This window comes from Carassius auratus, chromosome 46 (genome assembly GCF_003368295.1).
Source record: "Carassius auratus strain Wakin chromosome 46, ASM336829v1, whole genome shotgun sequence".
In the NCBI taxonomy this organism is placed as follows: Eukaryota; Metazoa; Chordata; class Actinopteri; order Cypriniformes; family Cyprinidae; genus Carassius; species Carassius auratus.
In genome coordinates, this window is record NC_039288.1 from 9708674 (window position 1) to 9727944 (window position 19271).

At 36.0% G+C, this 19271-nt stretch overlaps 1 protein-coding gene across 2 annotated transcripts in view; it reads left to right on the forward strand.

Moving 5' to 3' along the window:
- LOC113064107 (splicing factor, suppressor of white-apricot homolog) overlaps window positions 1–19271 on the forward strand; it is an 82246-nt gene that overhangs the window by 21539 nt on the left and 41436 nt on the right. For both annotated transcript variants that reach the window (XM_026234668.1, XM_026234670.1), the window contains exons 8-11: window positions 1197–1470; window positions 1553–1726; window positions 1853–1946; window positions 19116–19197. In XM_026234668.1, the coding sequence (XP_026090453.1) occupies window positions 1197–1470; window positions 1553–1726; window positions 1853–1946; window positions 19116–19197 (624 nt within the window). The remainder of the gene's footprint in view (window positions 1–1196; window positions 1471–1552; window positions 1727–1852; window positions 1947–19115; window positions 19198–19271) is intronic.

Below are 19271 nucleotides of genomic sequence, written 5' to 3' on the forward strand. Positions count from 1 at the left end.
ACCCAGGAGATGGCATTGCATTAATTCCTCTAGCTTTTAAATTTCTTTGTTTCTTTTGTAGTGTTCCATCATTGTCAGAGTGCTGCAAGTTCATCTCTTTACCTTCTATGAAGTCTGAACACCTCTGTGCTCACTTAAAGGAATAGTTGACCTAAAAATTAGCATTTTGTCATTTACTCACTCTTATGTAGTTGTAAACCTGTGTGAGGGTGAGAATTCTTATTTTTCTTGAGTGAACTAAACATAAAAAAAAAATGCATGTAACTGCTATTGTCTGTATTTGCCTAATAGAACCGAGCTTGAACTCCCAGCTCTGTTTGCTTTGGTTTCCTAGTAAGCTGCTTTGTTTTATGCTGCTTTTAGCTATTGTAAAAGCTGACTGAAGGGAAGGAGCAGCGCTTGACTGTAATTAGGCTTTATTAAGTGTTTTTCAAGAACTGTATGTCTTTACATGCTTGCCATCTCAACATGAGGACAGTTTGATCCTAATTATTTGTGGTGGAGCAGAACAAACGGATGCGATTTTTCTCTTCCGCTGGCTTTTTATCTTCTACTTGAAAAGGAAATTTAATTATGCAGACAGTGATCCAAATGTAGATTATTTCACTTCTTAATTTGCGTCAACCGTTATTCAGTGCGTTTTCCCAGCTGTGTAACCAAAGCAGAAATGCTGTTGATGATGTTTAATGCAGAACTCGACAGATGTCACCAAAAATATTGGATATTTCATATTAAATATTGGGGGAGGGATCTATACTTTTCTAACATAAATATACATTAAACTGATCAAAAGTGACAGTAAAGATGTATAATGTTACAAAATATTTCAGTTTCAAACCCAGAGAAAAAAAAATATTTTATGTTTTCCACAAAAATTAAGCAGCACAATTTTTTTCAAATGGGTTTTATTTTTTTTTATTTATTTTTTTTAGTGATTTCTGAAGAATCATGTGACACTTTAAGCTGTACATTTTAAAATATATTAAAATAGAAATCAGTTAATTTTTTGCAGTATTTCACACAATATTTTTATGTATTTTCTTGGCAACAAAGATGGTGACATTTTTAAAAAACTTAATGGAAAAAAAAATATTATGCAGTTTCAAGTACCTGCATTGAATGTGCGTTTGATTTAGTAACTGTGTGTGTTTTTGTGTGTGTGTGTGTTTGTTTATTTCATATAACTAATGTGGCAGCAATGTACTATGGCTACTGTATGCTGCCTGACGGAACATACTGCCTTGCCCCGCCGCCTCCTGGGATTGATGCCAGCTCTTATTACACCTCGCTGCCCACTGGCATGATGACGGCTCCTCCTGCATCTGGTCCTCCTCCTCCGCCTGGCACTACACCTTTGTTGGATCCTGCGGCTGCAGTCCCATCAGCCCCTGCTGCAGGTCCAGTCACAGTGTCCGCTCCTGCGTCTGCTCCGCTCTCCCATTCCGCTCCTGCTGCCCCTCCAGCTTCCAGGTGTGTAACATATACTGTCTTTGCTTTCTGCAGGACTTATATCCTACATTTGGGTTTATTTTTCTTTCTTTTCGTCCATCAGTTCTCGACCTCCTCAAACCACCGTTGCACCGACGGTACCAGCGGCTGCTGCCCCTGTCGCAGCCATCATCCCTCCTCCTCCCGACATCCAGCCTGTCATTGACAAACTAGCAGAGTATGTGGCCAGAAATGGGGTGAAATTCGAGAGCAGTGTGCGTGCCAAGAATGACCCGCGGTAAGCAATTTGGCCTCGGCTCGTTACAGCCACCCTTCAGACACAGAGTTCTCACCACTCCTCTTAGATCACTGTAATATGTAATAACTATAATCCTCTCTCTTTGTGTATGTGTGCAACTTATAGGTTTGACTTCCTGCAGTCCTGGCATCAGTACAACTCCTATTACGAGTTCAAAAAGCACTACTTCATGCAGAAAGAAGGCCTGAGCATGCAGGAGGTAGTTTCATGCTTTGTTGTCTTTCTTTTTACTATCTCCTTTCTTCCCCTCTCGCACACTTTTTTTTTTTTTTTTTTTTTTTTTTAAATTCATTACTAATAACAATTATGTATATTCATTGAGCAGATGCTGTTGTCTGAGGTCCCTTAAAGGAATAGTTCACCCAAAGAAATTAAGTTAGCTGAAATGTTCTCATAATCAGGTAATCCAAGGTGTATTGGTTTCTTTATCTGAACAGATTTGGAGAAATGTAGCATTACATCACTTGATCCCCACAGTGTTTGCCACAGGATTTTTTTTAAGACTTGTAGCGACAGGTGTGATGTCACACATGAAATGGCGTATTTATGACATTATTGCATTGGGTTTGTCTTCAGACAAGTTTTGGAACTTCAGAGCTGTTCTAATCTCTGAACTGTCACATACTGTAAAACAACTGAATGCCCAATAAAGCGGTTCCAATTTACCCATTTTCTTTGGACATACATAAAACAATTATAAATACTTGTAAATACTAAACACAACCCATTGATACTACATTAACCAGGAGTCTCTCTCACTGTACTTTTTAAATCCTGATTTATAATTGCGGCATCGTATTATAAAACCAACATGCATATAAACTAAAGAGCGACTATATGCAGTGGTTTTGGCTATATCACTTTTTTGTCTCTGCATCTGAGAAACAAACTATGTGTATAGTAACAGACGGACTATGTTCAAATTTATAAGCCCAAACAGTCAGTAAGAATCTGTTTGGATAAAGAAAACACACATCTACAGTTTGGATGGCCTGAGGATCAAATGAATCAAATGCCAGCTAATTTACATTTTAAGGCAAACTATTCTTTTAAAGTACATTTATTACAGAAACAGCCTCGTCCTGTGTGAACAGCTTCTGAGTATGCATAAGACATTGTCTTTTGATACTGACAAATGGTTTTGCATGTTAATGAGATGCTGATAAAACAATGGCATATTAAGAATCTCATTAACTACTCATTTTGTTTGAGAAATTAATGTTCATCAACTTAAATAATCAGGTTTCATAATTTTCTAGGTTGTTAACACTTGGTGGCTCTTCTCCAAGGCCAGTTCTGCAGATTCTGCATTACTGATTCACCCCCGTGTATTTCTGTTCATAACTTTCGCACGTTTTCAGTGAGAGAGCCTTGATTCGAGATTGCTGCATGACTTGCATCAGTAAAAATGTTCAGGATCATCTGTATTCCAAATGCAGTTTATGAATTTTGAGAGAAATGGAGTGTTTTAGCAACCGTTCAAGATGGTAACTTCTTTGAATGATGGTTTCTTGTGTACTGGTAGGATAAAACAATTGTAATATGGATGCAAAGCCAAAAAACCCAGCTTAATGTAGACAAATTATAAGTCAGTGCAGTAGGCAGATAGTAGTGCCTTTTGGTCCTCTTTAGTAATGTAGAAACAGTGCAGTACAATACAATAATGCCATTCAGTTTAATGGTAATTCAATAAGGCAATTCAGAACAGTGTAAAGAGCGTAATATAAGGGCAATTAGTAAGCAGTAGAGGTATTATGCAGTCAGAAGCAGTTTATGATGATACTTGCTCTAGTTTAACACCATAGAGAGATTTGGAAGCTGTTTTTAGCAGATATAATATTGGATGCTTATCAGTTTAATTTGACTGAATTTTGAAGAATTTTCATAGTTGACTTTTTTGTTTTTGTTTGTTTATTCTGATCTTAATTAATTGAAATCAAATTAATATTAAATTGAGCTTGTTTATAAAATATTTCTCTATTCTTGATGAGGTTAATCAGTTAAATTAACATTGAATTAATCATTGATTAATCTTTAAAGCTTAAGTGTGTAAGCATCTCTCCTATCCCTGTACCTGTTAAATTTGATGGGATTTTTTCATAATGGTGATTAGTTTTTGATTATTATTACAGTAGTTAAAAATGTTAAAGAATTTATTAGTATTTTCCTCATAATTATTTCAGATTTGAATTAGCCTGTTCCATGTGCAACCATCTAAATTATACACTCCGCCAAAGGTTTGTGTTTACGGCAGGACTATTTGTTTGATGCTTAATGGAAAATTATTTACCAAATCATTTTTGGAAATCCATTCGGTAAAGCCATTTGCACACTTCAGCTTTAACATCGCTGTGTGTATTCAGGCTAATCCAAGTTTATTAGTGACCGGTTTCAGACTGTAAACAGCAAATGACGCCAATCTTGACCGCTGACTGCTAGAAAATGACATCTTGATATATTTACCAGTCAATTAGTCATGGTGGCTTAAAAAGATGTCAAGAAGGAAAAGAATAATTAGGGCTATTAATTCCTTTTTTTTGGTTGGGGGGGGGGGGGGGGGTCGTATTTTCTTTTCTTTTTAACTTTATTTGTTGTCATGTGTATTCTCTCTCTAATGGTGTGTGTGATGCTGTAAATCCATTATGCTATTTGTTTTGCCTATCATTACTGCTTATTAACTCACTGGTCATCCTTAATGGATTGAGAGGCAAGATCGACTTAACTGTGCAGCTGTGCGTTATTGAATATAAGGAGCGTTCCAGTGAATTGAATGAGAAATAAGAGGGTTTTTATGAATACATCTGCCTGTAAGTGCTCAGAGCTGCCTTGCTGTATTTCTCCCACGCATGCTGGAGGCGAATACAAATTTTGTAAGCATATGATAGATGATGTTTATGGTAGAAATAAGGCGGGATTCCTCATATTTTATCTGTTTGGTCGAATGCATGCATGCTTTAGGTGAGCGTTGACCTGTGATCTCCATTAAATCGATCTTATGCTAATGGACCCATCTAAGATTTAAATAGATATTGCATGTGTGTAGTTTAACGTTAAAGTGATCTTAAATTCGCAGTTGAAATAATCAGACTGTTTTCAGTTGAGTTAATGTGGCTTCATTTATATTGTAGTTCACCCAAAAATGAAAATTGTCATTAATTAATTGCCCTCACGTCATTACAAACCAAGTAAGACCTTTGTTCATCTTCGAAACACAAATTAAAATATTTTTTATAAAAATCTGAACTTGAATGCAATACAAGGTGCTTTAGATAAGTGTCTGCCAAATGCATAAATGTAAAGAGCACATAATTTTTTTTAAGACTTTAACAGTGATATGAAGACATTAAATGTGTTAATTAGCTGGTGAATTAAAAAATCATATTATAGTAAAGGTGTCTTTCATGAATATTTATTAGGTTACTTGACTGGACACCCATGGAAGGTTGCTAGGCAACTTCAGCATGACCAAATTAATATTCACTATACCTTGAATTTAATGGGCGTACATACATAATGAGGTTACATGTTCAGAAACCGCTAGATGAAGCATAACATAATAAAATAGAAAAAAAGCGGATCCATGGAAATGAAGACGTACTCCCATTAATTTTGTATAGAATGGCCGACTTAAACTCCTCTTGTTGGGTAGAAAGTAACAACAAGCAGCCAATCAAAGTGTGAAATTTAATTTGCGTAGGTTTATGAGATTTTATGATGGTATTGTAAGATTTGGTATCAGACAAGTTTATACACATTGAACGGAGTCTGTAGCTGCTGTTTCTTCCACAGTCTGTGATTATTATTAACAGTTCGACTGAAGATCCTCCTTTCCTTAATGAGACCGCCGGCTGCGAGCTTTGGCTGTGTGTCTCTGTCGGTGTGTATTTAGGTCAGAAATGTGTGGTTTTGTGTGAGCTGCAGTGCTTTCATCCAGGGCTAAGCAGAGTCTTTGGGAGCGTAGATGAAATCAGTTCTTTTTCCAGTTGCCATGGCATAGTCATCCCTGCAAACTCTGTCTGTTTGATGCCTCAATGTGTTTTTTTAGGGTAAAGCTTCTGGTTTGGCCAGTTCACTCATTGATCGAGGTCTTTCTTTTAATGTTCGTGCTAGCTAGGGATATCAGTGAACATGTTAATTTAGTGTGATTTAATTATTTAAAAAGTTACACGTTTAAAAAATGTAAGTCATTATCATGCCCTCTGATTTGCACTTAAATTATTTTAGTTTTATTTTTCTTTTGTTAGAATTGAAGTCTGGTTTGATGAATTAATAAATTAGGCCTATGTAATTACTTCCACTTTAAAACAGATTGACAGCCTTTTAATAAGCTTTATTTTTAGGAGCGTGTCAATTGGTCCAAAGAGATGTTAGAACTGCAGCCTACAGCTCTCTAAATATGGAGGTTGGAAGGAAGAAGGAATGAAAGGAAATAAGAGCTTACAACATTGAGGAAAAAGGAAGGAGAGTTTTTTTTTAAGAGTGAAAATTTGACTAAATGTTCCATTGTCACTAGGGTTGGGCCGATAGACGATTCCATCGCCAATAGCTAATAGATATCATGATGTTGAACTGGCGGCGGTACTTACCACACATTTTACACGATTATATGTGTGTCAATGGTACTGAACATCTGCAAATCATTCACCATTGTCCTCAGTCATCTCTCTGTGCACCAGCGGTTCTCAATTCCCTGCTCTGCACATATTGTATGTCTCTCTTTATTAACTGACCTGATTTAGATAATCAGAGGTGTAAAATACTTGAGTAATTTTCCTCAATTTCTGTACTTAAGTATTATTTTGGGGGATTTGTACTTTACTCAAGTACAATTTAAACTGACTACTTGTACTTTTACTTGATTACATCTCTTAAGTAAAAACAGTACTTTTTACTCCTTAATTTTATGTCATCTTGAAAAGTACATAATATTTTTATTTTATCTTATGCCCATTAAATATGGTAAACGGAAGCTAATGATCATGGTTTTCATGCATCAAACACACACATTTCTACTTAAGTCATGACTTTCATCGGGTAAATGTCTGGCTTCGAAAGTTCACCATCAAATCTGAGGAAGCATATTGAGGTAGCAAAGTTTAATCTTAATAATTGCATTATTTTCTTATTAATGTAATTAGTCACAAATAATTATTTATCAATATTTGCTAAGAAAAAAACTCTTATTGCCCCAAATAAACATTAAACATTAATTGTCCTTTTAGACCGTGACGTTGAATAGACAATGTGTTTCATTTTAATTGTTGTTGTTGTTGAACTTAATATACATGTTTGACCTGTGCCATTGCATTTTTTCGTTCTCTCCTTTTAACCATTCTTCTGTATGTCTGTCAGAAAAAAAGTAGTTCTACGTTTTTAATACTTGAGTACAATTTAAAGTTGTAAATTTTTACTTTTACTCAAGTATGTTTTTGAACAGAAACTTGTTAGTCTAATTTAGTACTTTTTACACCTCTGCAGATAATCAACCTTTAGAAGTGAGCTCCGTGCATGAGCTGCTGTCGGATTGACATGGCCTCTACCCAGTGTTCATTGCTCCCTACTCCCTGAGCAGGGGAAATTGGTTTAAGTTTACGTTACTTCACTACTAGGGCTGGGATAAACGATTATTTTTTAAACTATTAATCTAGCGATTATTTTTTCGATGCATCGATTAATCTAACGATTATTTTTTTCAGACCGATTCGATTTCGATTATCTCCCCATTAATTGACTACTAACAATTTATACATGTTGATTTAAATATCTGAATGAAAAAAAAACATGAATTCCTTAACATTACAATATATGTTTATTGCTCTTAAAATTACAACATAAAAGACTGACTAATAATGCATTACTTTGCACTTGTATAGAGATAGCATTCAATAAAACCTTGAAGCCTTGAAAACACATAGCTTACTGAACACATAGGGCCTAGCTTACTGAAAAAAAGTTCTTCTTTCAGATGAAAATAACAACAACTTGATGTCTAGCATTCAATAAAAAGGTCTTCCAAAATACTTGTTTAGAGCAATTGAAAGAATACAGTAACCAATGTAAACTTGAGGGCTTTAAGCTAATACAGAGAGTGCTTTTCCAAAAAAATAAATAAATAAAAATTAACAGTGGGAGCCAGCAAAAAAAAAAAAATCTCCGAATGCTCCACTTGAAACTTTGGCGTTCCGCCCTTTTTCTATCGTTTCTAATGATTTTGGTTAATATGAACGAGGGAGAGAGAGAGAGAGAGAGAGCAAGACAGCGCTAGTGTAGTTTGAAGACTGTGAATGCGCGAGCACGCATGAAACTTTGGTGTTTCGCCCTTTTTATATCATGTTTAATGATTTTGATTATGCACAAGGGAGAGAGAGAGCAAGAAGCGCTCGTGTTGTTTGAAGACTGTGGGTGTGCGCGCGCAGCCGGGGCTCTCTCTCGTACGCGCCCTGTCAGGCACAGCAGTCATTCTATTCTACATCACTCACCGATCAAATAAGGCTTTGACAGCCGCCAAAAAAAAAAATCAATGCAGAAAAACCCCTGGATTAGTTATATAACGTTGGCCATCGCGTATATTCAGCGCACATAAGGTAAACGTTTTACAAACGTTTTTTAGAGAAATAAAAACAGGTCGACGAATCTATGCGCATATTTTGCGTCTATGTATTTTTTTGCGTCGACGTAATCGATGACCTCGATGCGTTGTCCCAGCCCTATTCACTACGGAACATTCATTCATGGTTTTGTGCTGCACTATGTCTACACACGGACAAGTGTGACATCATATACCTCTGTAAATAAATACAAATTAAATTCATGTCTCGCACACTTCGAATGATCTTTGAATAGAACATATACTTTGCTTCGAACTGGAATCATCCTGAAATATCCTGTGATGTCCATTTCGCATTGGACTTGTTCGAATAGACCATTGTCTGAAGCAGTAAGAGTAACATAAAAAATGTACAGAGTAGGGTGGCGTGAGGACTGGAAATGAGATCCGCTACACACCGTATCTACACCAGACGCGACAGTTTTTGTTTGGCGCAACATCAGCTAAAGACTGTCTACACTGGATGCGACAAAACGACCATTGTAAATAAATAAAACTTTGTGTCAGCATGTCATAAATAGAATTTGACAGCAGTTTACATTTCGGGGGATTTCAGTGTAGACCGCATGTTAATATCAACCCCCCCCCACCCCTGCCGATCTCATTGTCCATTGTGATGCTACATTGTAGACCGTGTCTATTGCCAAATTTGTAGATCGTGCCCAACCCTAATTGTCGCAATCAACAAAACAACGCTGTGCTCACGGCATAATCTGATGTTAATTGCTTTCCCTGCCAGTAATATTGTGTCCAGAGACAGATTTGGGATTTGGCTTTAGTTAATTTCCTCAGTTGTTCAGAACATTTTGAATGAGTGGTGCAATTTTTGGTTGTTTATTCATTTTGAATGTACTTCCAACTGGGTGGCAATCATTCCAGCTGCCGGATGTGCTGACTGCTTCCCAAACTCTTAAAGCTTTGGCTTTGCCTTTGGGTGCATAACATTTCTACTTGCATTCCCCAAATTAACTGGGTAGAGAGTTCTGTAGATCCATTGAGCTCACTTTTGGACTGCTGCTAAGCATTGCCTGAAAGAGTGATCAAGTTATGCTCCCAAGACATTTTGGACTCACTTGAGTGCTTAAAGTATTTGCCAACATTTACTCACCCTCATGGCATTCCAAATGTTTGAGCTTCTTTCATGGAAGACGAGTATTTAAAAGTATTTTTTTTTAAAAACTGATTATGGGTAGTAAATTTCAACTGAATTTTTAAATCCGTTTTAAAATGTCTGAATATCATTACATAAGATCAAGCAAAGTATCAAATCAAGTGGCTTATGCAAGCAAATAGTGCTAAGAGTACTACACTTTTATAAAATTTGTAGTTATTTTTTAATATGTGGCTTAATGCTCCAGTTTCTTTTATGCAAAATACAATATTAGGCAAAAAACAGTTTCATGGCCAGTAATATTTATGGCCAGTAAAATTTCTCAATTTAAGGCTGGTGTTGCAGAACGTTTGCTTCCTGAATTATGCTTTATCTGCATGATTTAGTTTAATATCATCTTAAATTGCATGTTTTATCACGTCATCAGAGCAAACTGTTAGAAAAACTGAACCATGTCAAAGCGTTGTCAGATGAAGCGAGTTTGCAGTGCATCTGCATTCATGCACACTTCAGTGCTTTTTCATTTAAGTCGTTTTGGGGGACGATTATTTGCATGGTTAGGATAGAAATCCGGAGGAAGGACAGAGGAAATGTCAAGCCTGTGAAAATCTATTTATTCTTGTAACTTGTGTGCAAGGACATCATCCAACAACCTAGTGCTTTGAGCATCCTACTACACTATGGGAGTTCATGTGGTTAGTCATATTTCACTAACATGTGCTGCCTCATTAAAACCCGTGTCCCACCAAGTGCCTGGAAGCTTTTTTTTTCTGCTTATGGTTGAATAAAAGATGTGTCAAACCAATAGAAAGGGCAGAATATCCTAAATGCATGCACAGAAGAACCGCAATCTGATATCCCGGAAATCTTTTTTGCATTGCATGATGTTCCTTTATTCCTCCTCGCTTATTCAGCATCCACCAAGGATGCTTGACATGATTTGCAAAGTTCAGCATCCCTGTAAATTTGTCAGTCTCAGCCAGCGTTTAAACTTGATGTTCTGGGATCCTCTTCAAAGTGAGTGACATTTGTTTCAGATTTCTCCATCTCAGCAAATTCTGACTGCTTTAAATCAGCTATATTTAACCACATGTGCCACATATTTTTTTTTGACTTGTTGTAAAAAGCTTTTACAAGGCAGAATGGTGTCTGTAGACTCTCAGGGACTGCTGTTGCTTGACTTTTAGAGGGTAATGTATTTTTTCCTGGATGGTTTGGGTGCTTATAATTGTTTTTAAGGTTTAAGGTTCTTAAAATCACAATTTTTGTAATTGCGACCCAGTCTCATATTTAAAACTCTCTGCTTTGGCCATTATCACAGTTCTTGAAGGGTTCTCTTTGGAGAACATGTACTTATGTTTAATAAGGTCCTTTTAAACATGGTAATGGTTGTTCCGGAGCCCATTGCCCTGTTTTATTTCTCCTTATCAGACCTTTCTCAGACAAGCCTTATATGTCTTTCCATTAAAACAAGTATAGGATGGCACTTAATGTATTTATCAAAGAAAAACAGGGTCTGGTGAGTATGTCAGATGATAGCATGACGTTGTTTCTCTGTTTTCATCAGTAGTCTAATTATTTGATGAGGTTTTAGTCAAGATTCTCTAAGCTAATTTGAATGTTATTGACTAAGTTGTTATTTTGTGGCATTCTTCTAGAAACCTGAGTGGGGAGTATCTTTTTTGCTTTATTTGGTGAAGTCCTTGTTAATATTTCCCTGTGGAATAATCAAGGCTTTTGCAGTTTAACATTTTTCCATAAGACATAAATGCTGCTATGTTAAAGGTTTTGGAATGCACTCATATTTAAATGAAATGGTCAGCCTTTTAGCTGCTTTTAATAAAAAATGGAAACATTTCTCTGCAGTTCCAGACCTCCATATAACTGATCTTTTAATAAAATGTTTTTAGCTTTCTTATTGCACGTAATTGGAAAGAGCGGGTTGATATTTAATTTGTCTTGCATATCTTTGCCACCAGCAACTATAAATATACCCATTTCGTTTTCCTCACAAACATTATAACGTTATAAAAAATTTGATCAGAATGCTCTTCTATTCACAATACTACATTTCCATCCTCCACTCTTGAGCGACTACTTTTATGTATTAGAAGGATTTCTGAACTGCACAGAGCTTTCTTCTGGAATTCAATAGAGCATATCTTCTGCTTATTACACTGCTCTCTTGAATACTTGATTCTGATATTTTTGTAGAATGGCTACTGATTTATATATGTGAATTTTGTCCCTGGCAGCCAGTTTCCTAGATAGCTAGTTTCTTCTCTCTCGTAGCGCAGTGAATTATTTTTATTTAAAAATTATTTCAACTTGGATCAATATTTCATGTACTTTTTATTTATTTATTTGATTTTGTTTATTTATAAGTAGCCATGCAAGCAGCATGATAATGAACTGTCAATTGGTCATAATCACAAAGTAAACCCCCTTTAAGTTCTTACAGAACTGCTCCACTTTGCACTGACATCCAGATCAGCCTGTTGAGGTTTAAGATGCGATAATGAATGGCGTTATACCTTGCATATAATCTTTGATATTTTTTTTAATAAATGAAGTGACATTCATGTTTTATTAAATAGTAGGGAAAAAAAACAAGTTTTTGCCTCTGCCAATATTTCGTTTTCTAAAATTAAAGCTTGAATTTTTTAAAAGTTTTTTTTTTAAACCCTCTGGCATGGTTTCTGCATTTTCTTTCATATCCAACAGACTACTTTAATACATTAGAAAATTAAAAGACATTATCTTTGTTGTAGTTTTTGAGGGCGGTAGTAAGCGAAATACATTTGCATGTGTTCTGTAAATATTTCAAAATATATCTTCCAAAAGTATAATTCTGAAAATTGCATATATATATATATATATATATATATATATATATATATATATATATATATATATATATATATATATATATATATATATATATATATATATATATATAATAATAAATAAATTTTAGACTTATGTATACTTTTGATTAGTTGTGTTAACTGGATGCGGTTAAAAGAAATGGAGGGCTATTAGAATTGCTTGTTTTATTTTGGCAGATGGATGTGTGCTACTCATGTCAGTGACTTTGAGAAATGCCTTCAAGCTCCAGTATCTGTTACAACAGTGGCGCTTAAAGGCTGTCTGCACATTTCTAGCAGTTTGCCACTTTACAGCCCCCTTTAGGGCACTTTTTCCTCAGCTAAACCAATTTTGATCATGTGTCCCTCTCTCTTTATGTACATGCAAGGTTGCAGCTTTCTTTTGGTTTCTGGTTACTTAAATGCACGGAGAAGTGAATGAAATGAATACAGTGAATGAAAAGAATACAGACTACTTACAGCATGTGGAGGAGGAGACTGACCACTTGTAGAAAACTGAATAAAAAATTGCTGTGCTCAGTGTAGTGGGTGTAGGAAAGAATAATATTCTTTTTTTGTGTGTGTGTGGAAAGAAAGCATTCCTTTTAATGTAAAACAATCAATTAGCTTTTTTGTAAAGGCTTGTTCTGGTCTATTGCTCATGTATAAGTGCATTAGTTGGACTAGCTTGAAGAGTACCATATATTTGAATGCGGTAAAGAATTTAATTTTAATACCGTAGTTGTCAGATTTTGTGGTTATGACATGTTTCTGTCCTTTGGGATTAAAAACTTTGGAAAAAATTCGTTTTTTTTTTTTTTTTTTTTTTCTGTGATTTTTGCAAAGGTGATTTTCAGCAGTCGTTACTGCAGTCAGAAACCATTTGAATATGCGGAGTTGGTGCATAAGGGTTAGCTCACCCAATAATTAAAATTTGTCTATCTTCTACTCATCCTTGAAGTATTCTGCATGCTGAAGTTCTGGAATTCATGACAGCTTTCATTGGCCAAGGCCCATCCATGAGGCTGTTTGAAAGACATGTCCAACAACCAATCACAATCTTCTCCTGACTGTGGTGAACCGGAAGATGTGCAGATGGATGTTGTGCTGTGTGGTTAGTGTCGAGCGCGGAGAGAGAACAAAACTAATTGCTCATTACGAATTGGAAGCACAAAACAAGGATTTGTAAAGAAAAACATTGGAGGATTTCGAAATAAGCCAATTTTCCTTTGCTACAGTAAAGAAACTTTGTTTCCTTTTGATGTTAAGAAAAAAAGTGTTTATCACATTTGAAATCTGGATAGTTATCTTACAAAAACACATGGATTCGCTACATGGGGCCTTTATTCACCCCCCGGAGCTGTGTGAGGGACTTTTTATTACAGATGCGTGCACTTTATTTAATGTCTTCTGAACTGTTGACAACATACACCCTCTTACCCCGTTAAAAGGCTTGGAAGAGCAAGGACAATTTTTTTTTGAATAACGCAGATTGGATATTTCGGAAAGAAGAAAGTCACATACACCTGGGATGCTTCGAGGGTGAGTAGAACATGGACAAATAAAAATTTGGGGGTGAACTAACCCTTTAAGACATGTTTCTTGAAAGCATTTTGAAAGAAGTTAACTTGAATTTATTTATGCCCTGTCCACACGAACGTGGTTATTTTTAAAACTGCAGCTTTTTCTATGAAGTTTGGCATTTGTCCACACTTATACGCAGCACCAGGTCAATAAAACAATACATTTTTTTTAAAACGAGTTTTGGGCTTGTGATGTTGGAGCCTGCACTGTTATCTCCGCCTACTGGACACTTTTTCAGGCTTTTGATGAGCCAAAATGGCTTTACGGTTGAGATTTATATCACCACCTGTTGGCTTGGCATTCTCTTGACCGTGCTTCATAGCATGTTGGCGTTTTTATGTGGATGTTTGTTTTTTTTAATTGGAAGAAGAAAAAAACGTACTCCTGTAAGTGTCGACATGGCCTTAATTGTAAAGAATGTGAAGACTTGTCATGTGTATTCATATGCAAACACATATAATGTATGGTTGCATGGATGTTGTCATTTTCTGTATGTGCCCCTACTCGCACTCTCTTGCAATATGCTTGCTTCTCCTCTTGTCCTGTCTCACCTCTTACATAGTTCACTTAAGGACCAACTGAGGTGCTATGGTTTCTGTTTTCTGTCTACTCCCAAGACTTCCATATTCTCCTGTACCTTCTTTAAAAGCACAGTCTGTAATTACTGCAACTGGCAGGCCATTAGTGGCAGTGCGAGAACAAACAGCAGCTCTTCCTGTTCACTTCTGTGGTGATTAAGCAGGCATATTTGCAAACCCCAACCTCTGTTTTAAGCCTGTGAGCTGAGTCTTTGTCTTTGAGCATTTGTTTCATCAATTATAGATCGCATCTGCAATTAGTCTCTCAGTCAATCCTAGCATTTTGTACTCCGTAACCTCCTTTTATTATGTCTATCCTAATTGTAAAGAGAATTATCCAGTGTGTATAATCGAAGCCTTGATGATTACAGTCTTACAGTATGAGCGCCCCAGGGTTTCAGTGGTTATTTTCTTAGATTGTTTAGTTTCATCTTTCAGTTTGTAAAGGTGGGTCATAATGGATTTCTCTCTTCTTTTTTAAAATTCTTTAAAGCTCAACTTTCTTAAAGTTTTTACAGCTTTTTTTTTTTTAGATTAATGTTCATTTATAAATACACTCGTTCTTCTAATCCATATGTATTAATAATACGTTGTCAAATGTTGATTTAGACAACTTGAAATGCTACAGATGTATTACATTTAGAAATTAATGTTGGTTAACAAATGCTATAAAAGTATTGTTTGTTTCTAGTTTCCTTATACGCAATTCATCTTCTCATTTTAACAAATGTACTAATGGAAACTTATTGTAACATAACTATTTCGATTTTATTTATTTTCATTTTTTAGAGGCACTGCTCTATTAACATGCGTTAGCAGTACAGTTATCACTGTTACAGTTGTTCCTAAAGTTTATCCACCAAGCTATTTATTTTGTGTGTTAACTTCAGAGCAGTGCGAGTGCTAATATTATCTGTGCATATCTATTCTTTCAACTTTGTCCTGACCATCCGCCTACAACAGTAGTGCCAACTAAAAGCATGTTTTAAAAGACATGTAGCATTTTTTTTTTATTTGTGCAGAAGTGCTTTAACAAAAATATGAGCTTTGCGTTTCTGCCTCCCTTGGCCCATAGACATCCATTGAATATGTTTTGTCCCATATCTTCCATCGTAAATGCCTTACCCAGTAGATTTAAACAGCAAATGCCTTGTCCTGTAGATATCCATTGTTAAGGCCTTGCCCCATTGACTTCCACTGTAGGTGCCTTGCCCCATAGACTTCATTTAAAATTGCATGGCTGTAGAAATGTTTTATGTTTCACATACAAGTTGAGGAATGTGTCGTGTGCGTTTTTCTTTCTATCTCTTATCTCTCTGTCTTTCTTTTTATTGTCGTCCTTATCTACATGCATTTTATCTAACTTTATAGTCCAGTTAGCTCTGCGCTTACAGCTTGAAAGCCATTGTTCTTGATTTGTGCCTGTCTCTCTTCATTCGGTCCGCCTTTGAAGAGGTGGAAGAGCCAAAGAGCACTTCAGTAACCCGGAGTTCTTTGTTTGCCACCTTTCATTGTATTTTTCTCTGGGGAAGTGAATCTTGGTTGCACCTGTCCTCCTTCACAATTCCATCCCTTGTTATTCCAATTCGTTTTTTTTTATATATATATATATATATATATATATATATATATATATATATATAGTTGTAGTGCCCCACTTTTCTGTAAGCAGGAGGGGGAATGCTCCGACGTGATTTGTCAGATAACCTCAGGCCAGTGCATTGATGGATGGATTAGTTGAAAGAAGCTGTACACAAGGCCTCCAACAGCAAATTTAAACTGAATAATTAAATGAACAGAGGCTGCATCATTAAACAAGTCAACAGTTTCTTCAAAGCAGGTTTTTATTTTTTTTTTATTTTATTTTTTTTACAGGAATGTACTTTTCTGACTTTTTGGAATAGGAAACATACTTTTGTTGTCTAATATCATGTCATGCAGTTAGTTGAAATGTTGAAGCATCTTCAAATAAGATAAAATAAACAAGTATTGTTGCTTAAACACTTATTATCATTGTTTTCTTGCAATCGATGTTGCTTTGAATGGTGGTGTGTAACCTAATGTGACAGAAGGATGTTAAGCAATTTTATCTTTTGCTTGTTGTATTTATGCACCTCGTTTTTTAAAGCATCACCTTCTTTCTTTAATTGCAGTGATTAGTAAATAAACTAAAATTAAAACTTCTTATTACTTGCTTTTAAAGTATTTTTTCTCATTGCTATTTTTTTTTTTTTTTTAGTTCTTCACCTTAGATCACTTTTCACTGTGTACAAACGGTTTCCGTTGTTATTTAACATCAACTATATTTTAAGATAATGGAATTTCATGTCAACCTTCATCTGCTCTCTGTTCAGATTTTTAGGTTTCAGTCCTTCACCAAATGGAGAAAAACATCAGTTATATAGTGAATAATATACTCCATTTTTAATGCCTTCCCTTTGCATTTGTTACCTAGCTACAGATATAAACAGATGTCTGTTCAATTATTACATTGTGAAAAGGAATCTGTGGTGTCAGGGGACTGGGGCTGAAATGTGAACTCCGAAATGAAAATATATTATGATATGTACATTGTGTGATTTAAAAAAAAAAAAAAAATCACTGTGTATTTCATTATGGGTGGATCATTTTTTCTTAGAGATGATGGCAGAACCTTATTTTCCATGGCACCACATCTCTTCATATGCCTTGATGAATGACACCTACCATCACACTCTAAATTACAGCATGCTGACTCTCCCATAGTGACTATGCTCATTCTGATGACTTTATCCATGAACAGGATTAAGGGATTACCACTTCATATGAGAAGATGAAGACATTCTGTATGGCACCATCTCTACAGGGGAGAATGTGTATAATAAAACCCAAGGCTGAAGAAGTAATGTCCCTCACAGGGGGAGACGATGAAACAACCCTCGATTTGTTTTTAATGTTCATTTGATATTAATTCAGTGATGTGTAGACAGCAGAGGACTCACCAGAAACCAACACACACTGAAGTTCTCTGTTTTAAAGCAGAGTAAACAGGCGCAAACAAATGGACCACGCTTGTAATTCACAACAGTTTTCTTTTTTCTTTTCTTTTTTTTAACCTATTAATTAAAATGGGCTCCATTCTTTCATAATCTGGACACAATTTTCTTTTTCTAGTATTTCTTAAAATCTGAATAAGACTCGACAGTGAATCTGAATGAAAACCGGTTCTTAATTCTCAACACTAGGTTAGAGTATAGACTACACTGCAACATTCACTCTCCCCAGTCCCCACAGTGTCTCTCTTCAGTTTTTTATCGAGTGTCTGGTCACAGATCCAATCTCCTGCTTTAATTCCTTCATCTTGACTTTCATCTTTGGGCCAGAGATTTCTAACTGGGTTTAATGTCCTCCTGACCCTTCATCTTAACCAGGATCTACAGACACTTCTTTAATAGAGCTGTGAAATATTGAAAACTTCCATTAGCGACACTAAACTTTCAGAATCATTATCTTTCGTCCTCTCTCTGTTTTTTTTTTTCTTGTTACATAAAACCCTGGCAGTGATATTATGTGGGATTATCAGTGTGTGTGATTTGTTGTATTATTAGTGGCCACTGACTCGAACAAAATAATAAAACCCAAAGATTTGGGTCAATATAAGGAAAACATCACATTAGTGTGGAAGCCCTGAACCTCATTAATGACCACCCCACAGTCTTCAACATGTATTAAGGTGGAGTTAGACATTTATGACCATGTAATCTGATGCATGTAATCTCTCATGTAAGATGATTGATAAATGAGCATCAGGCCTGCATTGCTCTCAGGCTGTATGACCGTGAAGGATCTTGTTGCCATTTTCTCCGCTGCAGAACGTTCCTGAGATTATACTCGTCCATTAGTGTAGCTCCCAGAGTGATACTCAAAGCCTGCATCTCATCCTAACAGTGCTCGGACTGAAACGCTTATAGCAAGTGAGAAATGCTCTCTAAATTTTTATTTGTTTGAAATTGAAGTAATTTCTGTGGCATAAAAAATTATTGCAAAATAATAAGTTTCCAAACAAAGCTGATTTGTTTCTATAAATAGACAGGAATGTGAAATGGAAGGAAGTAATGTAAATGGAAGGAAGGAATGTTAAATGGAAGGAAAGAATGTTAAGTAGAAGGAAGGAGGGAAGGAATGTAAAATGGAATGAAAGTAAAAATGAATGAAGGAAGGAAGCATGGAAGGGGAAGACAGCGGGAAGGGAAAAAGCAGTAGGGAAGAAAGCTGAAGCAATCCGTAAAAAAGGGGAGAGAAAAAAAAAAGAAAGAAAGAGGACATAGAAAGAACTTGAACATCAAAATATTGCACATGTGGCTTTTTAAGGATGAGATGGATGAGAGGCCCTGCTTATAGACTGAACTCCTTCCATCTTTCCTTTTCTTCACCTGTGAACAGTATAGAGGAATTACTGACTCAGAATAACCATGTATTCAGTACAAAGAAAGTCCTTTAAAATACTGTCAAGCTCTTGAGAGAGCCTTTGTCTGAAAACTGAGAGCTCAGGGTTTTCATCCTTAACCTGTGTCTGCAAAGCAAAGTAACTTTGTGTCTCTCTTCCCTTTCTCTCTCTGTTCTTGTCGTCTCGGCCTCACAGGGTTCGCTTTACAACAGTGGGGGGGACAGCACAGCAAACTGCTCTTCTGACAAGCAGCAGAATGAGGGCAAGCTCATTAAAGGTAAGACAGCTCTGCACTCCATGATCGAGTCCTCAGAACATCCTTGTCAGCCATACTAACATTTCACAATGTCC